This window comes from Typha latifolia, chromosome 1, assembly GCF_019914945.1.
Source record: "Typha latifolia isolate L0001 chromosome 1, TyphaL0001v2, whole genome shotgun sequence".
NCBI classification, from domain to species: domain Eukaryota; kingdom Viridiplantae; phylum Streptophyta; class Magnoliopsida; order Poales; family Typhaceae; genus Typha; species Typha latifolia.
The window spans coordinates 20,175,933-20,193,760 of record NC_133086.1 but is presented as its reverse complement, the minus strand read 5'-3'; the positions used below and the strand labels follow the sequence as shown (position 1 = coordinate 20,193,760).

Below are 17,828 nucleotides of genomic sequence, written 5' to 3'. Positions count from 1 at the left end.
TAGTATTCATTAATCTGCACTAATATACTTTTAATCCTCTGCCTGTTAATTAATACCTTTTCGTTAAAAACGGTTTCCAAATAGTTAATTAATTTCTTTTTCGAAAAAAAAAAACAAGAATGATTCAGAAATAGTGATAGATGGACCCATGATAACCTTATAATGTAGGTACTAAATAAAAAATGGGTAAATTACAAATTTCCCCTGGTTGTACCTAAAAACAAATTAATATCATAAGCTTCACTAGTAACCAGTGACTGAGTTAAAACCCAGTTAAAATAGTGACAACCAAATAGTGATCCAGATATTATGATACCGTGGCAGAACCATTAGCTTATATTCTCGTTTCACCCTCTTGTTCACCCCTTCCATTACTTTCCATCTCTCCTCTTTCCCTCCTCTACCTCTCGAATACTAATTCCATGGCCCTCGTTCTCCCTCTTCCTCCATCCTCCCTTCTTCCCAAAGATCTATCCTCTTCCTTCCTTCCCCTCTCCCAGCCCAATTCCACTTCCATCCCCCTCTCCTCTAATGGCCGTAATCACCAACTCAGGAGACCAAGACATTCCTCACCTCGAGCCATCTCCAACGGGTACGCCGGAGGAACCACCTACAGGACGCCTCGGCGTTCATATATTAGGATGGACTCTTGCCTCATCGTTCCACCGCCCAAAGGCCGGAAACCCATCGCCATCATTAAATTCTTGGGTGGCGCCTTCGTCGGAGCCGTTCCTGAGGTCACGTATAGGTAGGTTTATTTCTATGTGATGCTGGAGAAGAGGTGTAGTGAGGGGAAAATATGATGCGATTTTTAGTGGTTTTGATGAAGACCAACTTCTCTTTTAGCCATTTGATGGAGCTTCTAGCGAAGGAAGGGTTCCTCGTGGTTTCCGTGCCGTACAAAGTGACCTTTGATCACGAGATGGCAGCGAGGGAGGTGTACGAGAGGTTCCACGCTTGCTTAGATGAGCTCTTAGCTTCGGGGATTCCAGATGCTGGGATAACCCCCTTGGATATTTCTTGCCTTCCGCTCTACTCTGTTGGTCATAGGTGAGTGCCATAACCCGTTTTAGTTAAGATATAATTCATGGAGTTCAATTGCTATTACTAAAAACTTAGAGCATTCGGATAGTTCATTGATTCTAGCTCATCTTTTGAGTCGGAGGTGAAAGAAAAGTTTTCTTTTTTCCTGCTTAAATACCTTTCTCTTCACCATCATTATATTGGGGTATGACTTGCAGTAACGGAGCGCTACTTCAAATGCTTGTGGGAAGCTATTTCTCGGAAAAGTTACCCAAGGTTCAGTTTCTTTCTAGATTTACAATTATAGAGTAGTGAACTTGTCTTGAACGAACAGGGAGAAGGAGATACTGAAAACTTTGTTGTTTGTTGTATTCTTTAGTTCCATTGTTTGGAAATAATCACAAATATACCTAAGAGTTTTACGTTTTTGTTCTGGAAGGCTAATGCAATTGTCTCGTTCAACAACAGGCCGGCAGCAGAGGCTGTTCCATACTTTGAGCAGGTAATTTCTTTTTCTGCCATTCTTCTGTTTGCATTTTTGAAGTAATTAATGTATTTGATTTTATTTGACTGGCTTGATCTGAGCTTGTAGAGGTTGGGTGTACTTTTATGGTAGAGGAAGGTAGCTTCTCTACCTTCTCTCCAAATTGTAGTAGTAGTTTAAGTCATCTCAACTTGATTAAGGGTGTGCATTTGGCCAGAGATGATTATTTTTTGTTTCAATATTATCTCTTACGGTGTAAGTTCAAAATTATGTACAAGAGTTCCAATGTCACAATTTTAAATTAAGTGGATAATAGAAACTAAGAAAGAACAACTATAACAGATCCATCTCACTATAAAAAATTGAAACTAACCCTGGAAGAAGTCTCCTCACTGTTATGTATATGGGCATTTATTTTACCTGCTCTATATGTTCTCAAAGAGTGGTCAAAGTTGCTGGAATTCATTATATGTGATTTAAGGTTTCCTTTACATCTAATGAGCGAGTGATTTCATTTCTTAATCTGATACTTCATAATATCTTGATACTTTTAAGTAACTTGGGAAGCATTGGTGCAGTTCGGTCCTATGGTTAATCAAGTAGTACCTGTAATGGAAGCATTGCCCATGTACACGATGGCCAGAAATGCATCAGGTACTCAGTTATGTCCAGATTTGTTTTACTTGATGACAAAAGTTTGTGTTGACATGTCATTCATATAAAGCATGCTATATCATGATTCAGGCATGAAGTTTGTATGCTAGAATTGTTCCTATTGGATGTTATTTCGATGATGAGACAAAACATTCATAATAATTTATAATTTTGTCAATTTTTTCTTCATTGTTAATTATATTGGGTTTATGAATTGTTAGCTGTTGATTGTATTACTAGACATGTGTTGCTTTGGTCCTTTTTAAAAAGAAAACATGCTGCCTTTAGACTCTCAATGAAGCTTACCATCACTTCCTGGTTGGCTCTTTGATCTTTTTCCTCTTATTAATCTCTCTCCCCCCAGAGAGAGAAGCATGGTGACTAGACATTGATCTTTGGGAAACTAATTCGGATGGAGATATGTTGAATTTTAGGTACTAGAATTTGATGCTGCATTGCTATTTTAAGATCTGAATCGGAACCACGTAAATACCAATTTTTCTGCTTTTATAGTTTTTGAATTTTAATTTTGAAATAATCAGATGATTTGTGAAGGAGCACAAGAAACGAGGGAAAAAAATCACCAGGTTACACTGGCATTTACGTACTCCTTTGCTAAATCATTTTGAGGTAAAATTGCCAAAAGAAAAATTGCACTGTGAACAATGCTTCATATGGCTCTCTTGCATTCAGAGTTCATGGAATATCTAACAATGATAAAGTTATATTATCTTGGATATTCTGTATCATATGATCTCACAACGTGCTCAGGGAAGGAGGTTCTTTAGTTGCTTCCATCCATTACATGGTTCAAGAAGATTCGCAGAATCTTATTGTTCTAATGTGCTCGTATCGCTCTGATCTGATTCCTAGGGGACGTGTGGAAGACGCTACTGGATACTGCCGGAACATTGATAGTGTCAGACCAGGAAGCTATAGTATCTTTGAATAAATTCGTCGATCAGATTCCATCAGTTATGAATCAGGTTCTCTGCCAAACCTTTTGTCTCAGATTATGCTATTTAACCTGAGCAAAGACCTGCATCATCTCTACTTCATTTTCTTCAGGTCATGGAAGGTACATCAGAGTTCAAGCCAACACCTTCAGAAAATCGTGAGTTCTTCAAGAGATCATACAGCGTACCTCGCACATTGCTGGTAACAAATATATGATCATATGATGCACTCCATGTCCTTCTCTTGGTTCCACTCATATTTCCTTTAAGTATATATAACTCTTGCAGGTGAAGTTTAGTACTGATGCTATTGATGAAACTGACCTTCTTGAGGACATACTGAAACCTCGAGTCGAATCTATAGGCGGCAGAGTGGAAAAAGTTACATTGTCAGGAAATCATCTAACCCCATGTGCACAGGTACTAATTTCTTTCTGTTCATCGTCATAGACTTCCATATAATTTGTTCATAATTAATATGGCAAGTTACTTCTCCTCATACAGGACTTGAAATGGCAAGTTGGTCCCCAGTATACCCCAGCAGATGCTATTGCACAGAGTTTGAAGTCTTTATCCGTCAATGACACTAGAGTTCTCTCCAGAACTATTGCTGACTGGTTTAAGCGCCTTGATCTTGAATGAGTAGAAGATCCATAAAACGATGGTCTTATGAGCAAATATTAAACATAACTAATTTTTTTTTCTTATACAGATTTTTTTTTTTGGCATATGAAAGTTATTGAATTGTTCATAGACTATAATTATACGTAGACTCTTCGAATTGTAACCCTTAAATTATTCAAATATTTCAAAACAATACTTCTATCAACCTATTATTTAATTTTTATCCAAAGTTAACTTGATATCTTTTTCTTTTATTTTTGCCACTCCATTTATAATAGTGTATTTATATTCTCTTCCTTTCAATCTTCTCTCTTTCATCTTCTTTCAATATTTCTCTCCTTGTTATAACCTTCATGATTTCTATTACTTTCAAACTCTAAATCTCTCTCAACTTCTCTCCCCTACTCTCTTCCTTTCCTCACATAGTCAGTAACCTTACTTGATCTCCATAATCCTCTCCCAGTTCACAATTCTCTCTCATATCTAGTTCTCTCGTAATGTTGTTTCTCATTTCTTTTGTTCTTTTCTTCCTCTTAATTTCTTTCGCACTCTTTTTATATCCCGATCTCTTATCAAACTGTCGCCTCCTAAAGTTCAAATATATAAACTATTTTAAAAAAATTCTTAGGTTTTAATAATAACATGATTAAACTCTTAAAATTAAATACATTTATTTTTTTTATAAATATACATCTTTTTATAATAAAATATCACAATTTAGATACTTATTAAAAACTAAAAGATCTTTTTATACTTGCTCCCAATATAAAAATACACACTAATCTTATATTTTTCATTTCATATAACAATATAATCGACTATGAGAATTATAATAACTCAGAAAGTGTTAAACAATATAACCCCCTATAAAAATTATGATAATTCAGAAAGTCTTAATGTCACATTTATTTTAGAGAGTATAAAGAATATTAAATTATATTTGAGTCCTATTTTATAATTGGCATCTCTATATTTGAGAATTTTATTGTTTGACCTTTTATTTTATTTTATAATTTTTAATATCTTAAATTAACTTAGATGGTATTAAAAAATATATTTAATTATAATATATAAATAATTTTATAAATACTTAATTACCTCTATGTTTTTATTCTCTTTTTCTCTTCAAAAGAGAAGAAAGAGAAAGAAATAATAAAAATATTTAAATAATTTTGAAAAGAAAGAAACAAATAATAAAAAAATATTTAAATAACTTGATCGATGTTAATTAATTAAAATAACATCAAAATATTGAATAAAAATTAGAAAAAATATTGAATTAATAAAAAAAATTCAAAAGACAGGATTGTGAATAATAAAGTAGACAAAATATAAAGTGTAATTTTTAAATCTTATCTTTATTACATGCACTAAATTATGTTGCAGAGATTTATATCGCACCATATATCACACGAATAGACAGTCGGATAGAATTTGAAAGATATCGTGGTAGTTACAAAGCTATCCATTCGAGTATCCGCGACGCAGGAGGTTATCCATTTCAAAGACAAACTAATCCTCTTAACTATCCCTAACATTTTAAAATTTACACTAATAACACCAAATCCTCGAGCTCAAGCTTAAGCCACGGTCACCTCCACCGTCTTCTTCTTGCTCTCCGGCGGCGGCATCTTCCCCACTACCACCGTGAGCACTCCATTTTCACACTTCGCCGAGATCGCCGAAGGATTAGCATCATCCGGTAGCCGAAACTTCCTCAGGAACTTTGCCGACGCTCTCCTCTCCAGCCGCAGGTACCTACTCCCTTCCTCCTCGCCTTCCTCTCTCTTCCTCTTCCCCCCTCCGCTCTTCACCACCAGAGTCTTCTCCTCCTCCTCCAATGTCACCTATGCCCAATCTCCGTCGTCGGTTACTTCACAGAACACCTAGATCGAGTCAGAATCGGGGAGAAATACAGGAAGATTTGAGATTACCTGGATATCAGACTTGGTTAGGCCGGGGACGTCGAGGAAGAAGGTGTACTCCTTCGCCGTCTCAAGTACATCCACCGGGATGCTCCCGAAGCCCCTCTCATTTGCCTGGGCGTGGCCGCGGTGGTTCTCGTGCGACCGCGGTGACGGGAACACCAGTTTCTCGAGCGTCTCCGGTAGGTGTAAGAGGTGGCTCACCGCTGTATCGGCCAATAGACTCATCTCTTATAGGTGTGGATTCGATCCAATTTTGTATACATATATCTCTCTCCCGAAACAGTGAGGAGGGTGGAGCTTAATAGGCGGGGAGGAACGTTCGAGAGGGAAGAGAGATGATACGGTGTCCCGGTGTCCGCCTAAGACGAATGATCTAGAAATATCTTGATCCTTTGTTGGACTGTATAATCCTGGGCCGGTCTTAGTTAGTGGGCCTAATATTTGAAGCCCATTAAGTACACACCATGGGGCAATGAGTCGAGCTCATATAAACTGGGAGGGAGGGGGAGAGAGAGAGAGAGAGAGAGAGAGAGAGAGAGAGAGAGAGAGAGAGAGAGAGAGAGAACGCGGCACGTGGTCAAATCTCATTGGCCGTCGATTTACTCTTTCCAGAATCTTCAGCTAAAATGATTAAAAATAAATAAAATAGTAAACAACATAGATAAAATCTGAAGGAGAACATCTGAACATATATATTATACACACAGAGCACCGCTTAGTTCAACGTGTGATGCAGATAGGAACTATTACGAGAATAGAAACGAACACTGTGGCACATGGGGGAGATTTAAAACTCTTGTTAATTAAATAAAAAAACTTCTAGGGGGTATAATTGTCAATTGTCAATAGAGTGCTCCTATCTGCATCAAATTAAATGCTGAGCATAAGCTCCACAGCAATGCCAGGCCAGTATCTGGTAGTATTCTGCAAATTGATGCCCAGAAATGGCATCAAAAGAATGATATGAGAGGATGCTGCTACAGTGAAAGAGGAAGAAGAGTATCTCTCTCTTTCCTAGTAATAAGTAGCCTCTTTATTTGCTAGGGCTGAGATCAATATATATCCATCCTTTGGCCCACAGAGTTGTACCACCACCACCAACGCCAAGGCCCAAGGGGTAGGCCCTTGGCTGTTCTCCACCATAGGATTCCCCTTAGACAACCCAACAAAGGCTTGGCTTCTGAGTACTGTCTGCTGGGCTACCTACAAGCTTTACAACTGTACTCTACTCACATATATAGAGGATCATCCTTAAAGTTTCACCAAGCTAGACTGCCAAAGCCAATGCCCATACATGATATATATATTTATTTATTATATAGTGATGTTTGTTTAATTGACTATCAATTAGTGTTCCTCAAAGTAATCACCTTATAGCCTAAGTGGAAATTGTAGGTAGAGAGATATATACTTTTATCAGCCATCCTACACATTAAAGTAGGTGTTGTTTTTTGGCTACATTCTCAATGTCTTTTATATTGCTTCATTTTGACGCCATTATCCAACCACTAAACTCCTATTTACTCGCGTCCAAGTCTCCTAACTTTTATCGTTATGCGTAATTAGCTAGAGACTTGTTATTCTTCCATGATTGCAAAGTTGATTTATGCCTTGGAGAATCAAATCGGACTAAGTGACAGAGGAGCATATGTTTGATTTGACAAAGTCATCTTCCAACTACCATTTTCTTATAGATATATAGAGATTATTGTTAGGATTAATTAGGAAATAAACGGCTGTTTGAGAGGTAGACAGATTCTTAAAAGATTGGGCTCCACTGATGCCTCTGTCGAGCTATTAAAGAGTGGAACACAACCAAATTAAGTACAGGAAAATGCTTACCTTTTCACTCTCTTAATCCATTCTTTAATTTATTGGCCTCCCTTGATTCTTGCAAGTGATTGTGAAATCCGGAATTCTTTCCATTTTGTTTATGCGATCATGTCACACACTGTTCCACACTACGTACCAAATCCTAATCGTAATGTAATTAGTTTTATAACCCAAAAATTAGCGAAGACAAATGATGAGAGTATTTGAAATTAGAGCTTGTAATGGAGATTGGGGACCTCCCTAACTTCCACCCACATGTCTATCGCTTTCGTTAAGCTTTTGTGTTAAGAGGAACTTATAAATTATTTTGTATCACCATTCACCAGAGACCCATAAAAGCGACCCTAGGCTTCTGTAACATTTACAAGGAGAGCTTCAGATGATGACATTTGGAAATTGGACCAAATAAAATGATGGCAGTTCTGTTCACCCGTGCTTAATTATTTTATCCAGTTGCATGCCTTTTTATGAAGCTCCCAATTACTTCCAGAATATGAATTACATTAGCTACATACTTTTTAATATATGTTCTGATTAGCTGTACCGACAGCTGGACATTTGAAGACAAAGTCCAAAGAGATAAATATTATTGTCAAGCATATTTTATCTTTATATATTTTGGATGAAAATTTTCTTCTACTTGTTGTAGACAAAATATTTTGTATCATTATGGGTCTACGGTGACTTATTTGATAAAAGAAAAGTCTACAAGAATATTATATATATATATATATATATATATTGAAATCAGAAGTTGTATTTAGCTTAAATTAGAACACTTTGACTAATAGCGATATTAGAAGTGTGTCAAAATAGAGAAAATTACAAAGTTCATAGGAGAGTTCCTCTATATACCCTAAGATATAATTCTCGGATATTATCTTACCCTGATTTGCTACTCTAATCATGATCCAATCCCTTTCTCTAAAGACAAAAAAATCTTTACATCCTCAAAAGCCTTAATAAGGTAAACTCACTCACCCGTTATCATTGTGATGCCCTACAAACTCTCAATCTCCTTACTTGGAATTTAGACTAACCGGAGGGAGTTTGGTTCAATTTCTATCCCAAGTCTACTCTACGAATTGGCTCCCAACTCCCAATGACCACTAAAGTATAGGTTCACAATAGGAGTGAAAACAGATCGGATAGTGCTCAACTCACATTCGGATTCATATTTTTATTTCGGATATGGATACGGATATGAATATTAGACGGGTCGTAAAATTTAAAACTATATCCTAACTAAATGGATACGGATATTTTTCGGATATAGATAAGATATTAAACGGATACGAATAGGAATCGGATATTAAACGGATACGAATACGAATCGAATATGAATCGAATCTTAATCGAATATGAATACAAACTGAATAAGAATCGAATTTTAATCGGATACAAATACAAAATAAATTTATTACTAGCATCTATACATAAGTAGGAAAACTTACAAAATCAACTAATAAACTCAAAAAATCTGCACATCAAAAGACAATAACATTTCACAAAATCAACTAATACAGTATCCCTCTCAAGTATTTCATCAAACATCTGGTGTACCTCTTTCTCCGGTCCTCACCAACCCAACAATCATAGAATTCCAAGAGACAATATCTCTATTAGTCATTCCGTCAAATACCTTCTAAGCAGAAGCAATGCCCACATCTCTGGCCTTAGAATATGAATCAAATAGTGAGTTGGGCACTAAGATATCAAATAAATAACCCAACTTTATGACATGGGTATGAATCATCTCGACTTGGGTAACCGCAAATTGTTCCCATCAAGCCTTTAGGAGGAAAGAATATGTGAAATTATCATGAAAGAACCCATTTTTTTAGCATATTGAAGAAAGCAGAGAAGGCTCACAACAATAAAATCATAGACTACAAACCAATATAAGAAAATGCCTCCATTACTTACCTCTCCTAGAGGTCAACGGGGATCCAACCAGATATTATCTCCATAATAAGAATTTCATAACTATAGATATCGCTTGTTTCATTGAGCAGTCAGAGTCGTCGGAGGACTAATCAGCGGAGTCGGAGGATAGCCGGAGTTTGATAGATTGTCGAAGAGAGTGTGAGAGAGAAATGGGGATGGCGTCGAGTTGCTGGAGTTGTCGGACAGATCGTCGAAGAGAGTGAGGGAGAGAAATGGGGATAGGTTTGAGAAATTGTGGCATGATGGTGAAGAGAGATTAAGAGAATGAGGGTTTGAGAAGTTATGGTAAGCTGGTGGGTGAGGGGTTTTATGTTAATGGGTCGGGTTGGATTTTAAGGGTAGGATTATTTGTCAATGTTGTTTGGTATACAAGTAAACGGATATTCGATATCTGAATCTGTATTCTGACAAATATAATGTACCTGTATCCTAATCTGAATTCAGATATTTTAATAAACTGCAATCCGTATCCGGATCCATATCCGAACCGAGTAAGTTATTTTGTCCCGTATCCGGTCCGACCCGAGTCGGATCGGACCAAATCTGATCTGTTTTCACCCCTAATTCCTAAGCAATGGCTACTAAAGCACTCTCTTCCAACCTCAACATTGCTCATGATCCGCTCCGGTAGCCCTTTAACGAAAATGCTTCATCCATATTAGACTAGACCTAGCCTAAAGCATGCGGCCACCACTTGACCTGAGCTAATGGATGTTAGAAGAATAAATTAATTTTTATTTAAAATAAAAATTCATAGACATTGTTAAGTTTAAACGATAACCTAATTGTTGCAGTCGAGCAAAAGTTTAAAAAATAATTATTGAAAAAAAGAAGAAATTCATCCAAAATATTAATAATCTCAATTTGAGTGAAAGAATATACAAATAGAATATAAAAATTAGAAATTTAATCTGTATAACAATGTAGGTATCCTACAAAACTGGGATATACTAATACCAGCGGCATAATAATTATTCCAATTTGGTAGGAATCAATCAGCTTGCAATTTCGTCCTTCATGTTATGTAAATACAATTAATAGATTTATCATCTATGCACCGACATGGCGACATACATCACATAGTAACGCCAGTAAAGTTTAAACCCATTATCATCTATCTACACGTACGAAATACCAACACCTTGTAGGTGTACGTATATTTCCCCCGTACCTATAGCCTATAGAGTATAGCCCACGGGAATAAAAACAAACGAATGCCAGTGGTACCCCTTGTAATTATCCACGACATTCGGGTCCCATTCCCTCCCCTCCCCCTCCCCCCCCTCTCCCCCTCGCGCCTTTGTCCCTCTCCGCTGTCGTCTCCTTCCCCTCCCCACTATAAATCCCCGAACCTTCCTTCCTCCTTCCTCTCTCCCCGATTCCACCCCCCTTCTCTCTCTCTTTCTCTTTCTACCTTGCGAAAATGGCTAAAACCGGGGAAAGCTAAGCAAGCTCAAGTGCATGATAAAGCGGTGGCACTCCTCCAGCCGCATCTCACGCTCCGCCTCCTCCTCCATGTCCCAGGACGACGACACGTGGCGCTCGCCGTCGCTGGCGTCGGCGTCGTTCCACGGCGACGAGGTGCCCTCCGGGTTCCACCCCGTCTACGTCGGAAAGTCCCGCCGCCGGTACCTCATCAGCTCCGTCCTGGTCGGCCACCCACTATTCCGGAACCTCGTAGACCGCTCCGGCGGCGTCGCCGGAGGGGTAGCCGGGACGGTGGTGGGCTGCGAGGTGGTGCTGTTCGAGCACCTGCTCTGGATGCTGGAGAACGCCGACCCGCCGCCGGAGTCGCTCGACGAGCTCGTCGATTTCTACGCCTGCTGATCGGACGAAAAGGCGATTAATGAAATTAATGGGTTTGTTCAAAATTTAGCTTGGTTTCCAGGTAGGGGTAGGTGACGTAAAAATCTTGCAACGATTGGGGCGAAAAAAAAGAGAGAATAATCGAGGTAAGGATTAATTAACCCTGGAAGTGTGGAGACGTGAGTGGGGATTGAATTTGCTAATGTGGATGTAATATTTGGATCTTTTATGAATAATTTGTGTGTACATCTTTGTACATTAAAGGAGTCTCGCCATTAATTTGTCATTTTTATGGACATGAATAATCTTAGTACTCTATTATTAAATGCACACACTTTTTTCTTATCTCAAATTCCCATCTCCTATGTACTTTTTAAATTTTTACATTATAAATAATAGTCACTACTTTTGTCTTTCTTTCTTTTTTTGGTTTCATCTCTCTAAATGAACTCCATTAACAGTGTCACTTTAACTCAAGCTTGCATGCTCCTATAGGTAAAATATATATATATTGTGTATGAATATTTTTAGTTCAAATCTCATCTACTAAGCCTAATTTGAATGAACTCTTTCATCGTTGGAATTCAAACTTAGAAATATTCATACAACACGAAATTAGGTATGCATATCCAAAAGAAAGTGACAGTGTAATGGTCCAACCTACATTGTCTTCCAGATTTCTTTGTCAACCAGCTAAAATAGTCTGGTATCGGACGCAGCATTAATTCCTCTAATTGCTATTAGGATAAGTAAGTATGGTGTCTTTTCAAAGTAAACAGGCAAGCATAGGTCTTGTGGTAAAGTTGATAACCAGTTGCCGTAAGTACTTTTCCTCTAATAACTTGCACCTTGCTAGGATTCATCTATGCTGCTGTCTCATTAGGTTGGTGTGCTTTTAAAAACCCTTCGACAGTAGTGCATTATAGTATATATCTGCTCCACAGAATAGTTCTCAGGTAGGCCCTCCTCCCACCCTTTTTCTCTTTGAAAATTCAAAGATTTGATGATTTCTATTAGTTTATAGGTCTTCAATTACTTGCAAGAAAAATTGAAATGTCTCAACCTACCTATAGGTGTACAATATATTTCAAATTGAGCTATGTCCTAGCGTTCATCACTAATTAATTCAGCTTATGGCTGGTGAGACTAGATCATGAGAAACACCCTATCTAACCGCTTAAGTGTTTAGAGATAGCATAGGCTACTTTTTATGCTTATCGTTTTCTAATAACTTTTGCTTTTAGAATAATTGATAAATTGAAGAAGAAAAAAGAATAATTTTTTCCACCCCTTGAACTATCACATATTTCTATAATGACCCCTTTATTTTATTTTTTTTGTACACACTGACCTCTTAAACTATTAAAAATATTTACTTGACTCCTTTCGTTAGGATTCTATTATCTATTTTCATCCATAAGTTATTACGTGATAATCGCGTGATAAGTACACGACAATTTTACTCTCATAAGCATGTGTAAGTCACATGCAAGTTAATAGAAAATTTTACGTCGAATAAAATACCCCTTCTCATTCTCAACAGATTTTGACCCCTCTTTGTGCCCATTGCGGCCCTCATCCTCCTCCCTGTTGCCTTCCTCTCCGAGCTTAGTGTCATCGTTGCCTTCTTCTCTAAGCCCAGTGTCACCAATTTTCTCTCTCCAAATGCCTCATGCCCTCTTCTTTGAGCCCTGTGTCGTTGAAGAGCTCGCAAGAGCTATTGGGGAGGAGGAGGGATGGATCGGACCGTGGAGATAAATCGACGACGAGGGCCATGGTTGATGATTCTTCCACATCTCTCCATATTCTTCCGGGACCAAGGCCACATCAACTCTATTCTCCGCCCACTAAGCATCGCGTCGCCAAGGGTCTTCTTATCACCTTCTCCTCCACTTTCGCCATCGATCGCCAGATCACTTCCTACACCTCTATCGACTCTGAGGCCCCCGATTGTGACTTCCCCATCGACAAGGCCCACAGTACTGAGCTTGACAAGCTCATGCACAACCTTGAGACTGTCTGCTCCTCGGTCTTTGTCGACTCATCTACCGCCAGGCCATGGCCGCTTGCCCGTCCCGTGTCGTGCTTCATCCCTTATTGGGGTGGGATGTGGTTAGAGAGGTGAGAAATGATTTTGTTTAGAAAGGGGATTAGGGCAGAAGGAGAGGATAATAAAGGAATTTAAAAATAAAATAAAATATTTAATTTAGTTAAGCCACTTAATTATCTCATCATTATAAGTGAGGGGTAATTTGGTTAATTTAACAATTTTGTCAATGACGTCAGGCGATGAAATATTTTTAATAGTTTAGGGGATCAATATATACAAAAAAAAATCAGGAGTTAGTATAAAAATAAGTGACAGTTGAAGGGATGAAAATAAAATTATCCCAAAAAAAATTTACCTCTTTGTGTGTGTGTGTTTTTTTTGTCATTGATAAAATATTTGTCCAGTATTTTACAAGCTGACGAGGATGTCAAAATTCGAAAGGCTGAGAAATGTGTATTATATATGGGAATCGAAATAGATTTTTGGTATTTTCTCATGTGATGGTGATGGCTTCAGGTGTGAGTAGTACTGCTCGGACCCAATGATCAAAGTGTGGAATGGTATGAGAGTGACAACACTAGTGTTGCATTGGTGGGCAATGAATAAATTCCAGGACATCTTGAGTTTCCCTAAAATCATTCCCATTTCTACTTACGGCACGTTACTTCTCAGTTAGATAAAGTCCAAGGGATAAGTTTTACATCTCGACCCCACCAAATTATTACCCATTATTCTGGCCGAGACCCTCTTTTATTTTTTTAATTAAAATTGAAATAAAATTTTGTAAATGTCTTCTCTATTAATTGTCGTTGGACATTTATTGTTCGTTAAAAAATGTCATAGGACTATTCCGTGATTAATTAATTTTAAGCGCATTTAATATTTTCATTGAGATTGCATTTAGTTGATGGAAAGTAGAAAAAAAGAATCGAATATAATTTTTTTAAAAAAATTTTTATATCCACGTAGACCCCTTTAAGCTAAAAATAATAATTATTCATGTAAACCTTTTTATTTGGAGGGGCTTGCGTGAAAAATAACGAAACATGAGAGTTGGTTAATCATATGATAATTTTTTTTTAAATTTATTATAAAATTTATGGTATTTGAATAGAGAAAATAGATTGATGAGTGAGTTTATCTTCCTTTCTAATATCACCCAATATTTTTAATTTTAGTTTATTTCACTTTCTCTTCTAATTAGAGAGGACGACATTTTCCATCTTTTTATATATTGCAAATCATCATTAAGATTGACACTCTCTCATTTTACTAAACACTAATAAGCAATAATTATATATATATTACAAGTGGCCATTAAAACCAAATACACTCTAAGAATAAATAAGAATATCTTATTTGAAAACAGACAATAATTCATCCGACAAAGTGACCCTATAATTTAATTCTAGGGGCTTTATATTCTAAATAATTGATAGACCTAATTAGTTAATTGACTACTTGACTCATGACAATTGATGCATCTAAGATAATTAAAAATATATCATTCTCTTAAGATAGTCAAAAAAAAAAAAAAAAAAAAAAAAACTCCTAAGGTACTGTTCAAAGTTACAACCTTTTGTGAGAGGATAAGGATAGAGATTAGAGAGTGGTGTGTTTGTACTTGTGCTTCGTTGGAACATCACCCTCCTGATATGATGACCTCTCTCATGTGCACCTACCGGAGAAGGCGGGGTTTGATTGCACTCCTCCTCAGTCCTCCCCACTGGTTACCATTCTCATCCCTAGTCTTTGTCTATTTAAAAACTGGCCACCACCCATCTATCTATACATACGCATGACTGCACTGGAGAGAGAGGTGATAAAAAAAGAGAGGAAAGAGATGCTCACCGAAATAATTTCATCTACCATCGTTTTCTGCTAAGATCTCGATTCCTCTTAACAGCAGCTAAATGACAAGTTCGAATCATTTAAGCATGTGGATTGATCCTTAATTTGTTGGAGATCGCTAGTTAACTTGAATCGAAAACTTCTCTCCTAGTTTAGTTTTCCCAGCAGCAGAAGTGTTCGATAGGGTTGGAAGGATAAGAGAGAGAGAGAGAGAAGAAGAAGAAGAAGAAGATGGTAGAAGTGGGTCAGATAAGTAGCACATGCGATGTTTGACGGTGCTCCTCTGCAGAGCAGCAGAGGGAGAGGGGGAGGAAAGAATTGATTATTTGAGCGCATGCATGAGGATATAAACTAAACAAGATTATATCCCCTCGTGGGGTCACCAAATCTCGTATTCCGATCCCTTCTTTTCCTGCTGGGTTTCAAAGACTGGAAGTAGGAAGAGAGAGAGAGAACGATGCATTCGTGCATGAGAGGGAAATGAAAGCGAATGAGTGGGGGCTCCGACAGTTAATTCCGGTTGGAATCAACTTGCCAGTGGGAAGCATCCGGGGGCATGAGTTAGTAGGATGTTGTTTGAGGTATTAAAAATAAAAATAAAATGTAGGAGGACTTAGAATGATAAAATATTTAATAAAACTAAAAATATAAGATATATTTTTCATAATTTCTTTTGTGGGGGGTGGGGGTGTTAATGATGGATCTGGACCTAGGCCCATTAATTTATTAAAATGACCCATCAAGAAAAGCGATGGAGCCCAATAAGCCATGCTCCTCAATTGAAGCTCGTGTTGCACATACGATTAGGCCGGCTAGAAAAGAATTCAAGTCAGCTCAAGAAACTTGATTCACTTCGACCAAATAGTGAATAAAATATTAATTAATCAATAGAAAATAGAGAATATGGCATAGAATGAGATATATGAGCTGAAAAAGAGCTACCTAAGTTTGCTCATGTTTGACTCATTTGTTAAATGAGCGATCTGAATAAAATTTCGACTGTATGACTTCGATGAAATAATGAAATAAGAAGCATTACATTCGACGGTGAAAGTCAAAATAAAGAAAGAAAACTCTCAGTTAAGTACAAGTCTAAATGGATGTTAAATAGAATCAATTAAGAAGAATTACGTTTAAATTGTCATGGTTTACAAACACAAGGAATTGTGGGTCAGAATAATCCCATCAGATCCCCTGCAGTAAAAGAAGGTGAAGAAAACCTCACACGTCCCGTCCTTAAAGCTCACATAAATTCCTAAAATTAATCTTTATCTGAAAAGACTCCAGACTCCTGAACTTGCTGCAGCTGCAGCTGAGTTGAGACGCTTTCGTTGGGGTTTCCTTCTACCAAAAGAACCAAATGAGAAACGAAGACAAAGAGATTTCAATTAGCAGCTCAAAATATTTGTATATTAAAAAAGGAATTTGAACTCTGAGATGAGAGAAAGAATTTTTTTTTACCGTCGTCGATGAGGCCCTTCCGGTGATGCTCCATGCATTGGAGGATGTACTTAAATGTCTCGATATCGCAAGGCAGTGTCAGTGCACCCTGCTGATCAAATCCGAACTCCTCCTCGGCCTTCTCCAGGAGCAGCTTAAATACCGGGAGGGCAAGGTAAGTCGTCGGTATAACGAACCTCCGGTGCTCCGGCCCGACGTAGACCGGGCAATACCCCTTGGGGACGTCCGGCGGCGGCTCGGGGCTCTGGCAATTCTCCTCGTCGGAGTCACATTGAATGCACACGCTCTTCAGCCGTTTGTCGACCGACGGTGGGATTCCAGAATCCGCAGGCTGGTCGTCTCTCGACCCAATGGCCAGGGATTGCCACTTGTGCAGAATTTCCCTCAATCTAACGATCTGCCGGATTCCGGTCGCCGCCTTCCCGCTCTCATCTCCCATGGCTGAAGGACTTACTGGTGAGAGCTCCAACTACAACTCATCGGTTCCGTGGATCTGCACGCCATTTGTTTAATTCAGTGTAATTTCTATCTAGTGTTTGACATTTTGCATTCCCACGAAGAAGATCATCGTCTCCTCGATGAATTGCAACAACAATGCATGCGAATAAGGAATCTCTCAGAGGATTAACATGAGAGCACATGATGATGATCACATATCAGAGAATCTTGTATGATTTCATAGACTTTTTTTGCAAATTTGTTATGCATCATGTGATTGTTGGTGCCGAGATTTGTACGACATGTACATCGAAGAGAACTTTTTCTTTGTCTTCTCGTATTTAATAAAACAGAGCATCACATGCAAGCAAGAGTATATCATATTGGAGAGTTGCAACTAAATCCAATCGGGGGTTTTTTTCGTTGGAATATAATTGAGAAAAATAAAAGTGGTGTTAAAATTAAATTTGGAATGATACCTCTAGGACTACGAAGACTTGTAATCAATCTAGATAAAATTTTGATCTGGAATAAACTGCAACCATTATGATCTATATAAACAAAATTACATCAAAATGGATCTCAAAACTGCTATAAAAAAAAATACAATCTGCTTCCTAACAAATTAAATATGGGATGAGATTTCTCCAAAGAAAAACAAAACAAAATAAAGGCCTCAATCCAAATACACGATTAAAAGCTCTTTGTTCCTCTTACCTTCTTTGATGAAGGTGTCAAGGCCATTCTCTCGGAGAGGAGAAGCTGCAATTGAG

The 17,828-nt window shown here is 37.8% G+C and overlaps 4 protein-coding genes across 4 annotated transcripts; 2 read left to right on the top strand and 2 right to left on the bottom strand.

Annotated features, from left to right (window-relative positions):
- The first annotated feature begins 312 nt into the window (after window positions 1–312).
- LOC140781153 (uncharacterized) lies at window positions 313–3,970 on the top strand. Its single transcript, XM_073126983.1, has 9 exons — window positions 313–748; window positions 847–1,050; window positions 1,242–1,299; window positions 1,463–1,525; window positions 2,086–2,161; window positions 3,035–3,147; window positions 3,230–3,319; window positions 3,406–3,537; window positions 3,622–3,970. Exons 1-9 carry the CDS (start codon window positions 423–425, stop codon window positions 3,757–3,759), a joined length of 1,200 nt encoding a protein of 399 aa, XP_072983084.1. The 5' UTR covers window positions 313–422; the 3' UTR covers window positions 3,760–3,970.
- Window positions 3,971–5,148: 1,178 nt separating this feature from the next.
- On the bottom strand, window positions 5,149–9,159 carry LOC140780407 (17.4 kDa class III heat shock protein). Its single transcript, XM_073125938.1, has 2 exons — window positions 5,676–9,159; window positions 5,149–5,588 (listed from the first exon to the last, which is right to left on the bottom strand). Exons 1-2 carry the CDS (start codon window positions 5,892–5,894, stop codon window positions 5,322–5,324), a joined length of 486 nt encoding a protein of 161 aa, XP_072982039.1. The 5' UTR covers window positions 5,895–9,159; the 3' UTR covers window positions 5,149–5,321.
- A 1,645-nt stretch (window positions 9,160–10,804) lies between these two features.
- Window positions 10,805–11,518, top strand: LOC140796017 (auxin-responsive protein SAUR76-like). The gene has a single exon (XM_073148856.1). The coding sequence runs from the start codon at window positions 10,911–10,913 to the stop codon at window positions 11,274–11,276; it is 366 nt and encodes a 121-aa protein (XP_073004957.1). The 5' UTR covers window positions 10,805–10,910; the 3' UTR covers window positions 11,277–11,518.
- Window positions 11,519–16,255: 4,737 nt separating this feature from the next.
- On the bottom strand, window positions 16,256–17,828 carry LOC140784007 (uncharacterized). The gene is made up of 3 exons (XM_073131189.1): window positions 17,773–17,828; window positions 16,618–17,110; window positions 16,256–16,500 (listed from the first exon to the last, which is right to left on the bottom strand). The coding sequence occupies exons 2-3, from the start codon at window positions 17,054–17,056 to the stop codon at window positions 16,418–16,420; spliced, it is 522 nt and encodes a 173-aa protein (XP_072987290.1). The 5' UTR covers window positions 17,057–17,110; window positions 17,773–17,828; the 3' UTR covers window positions 16,256–16,417.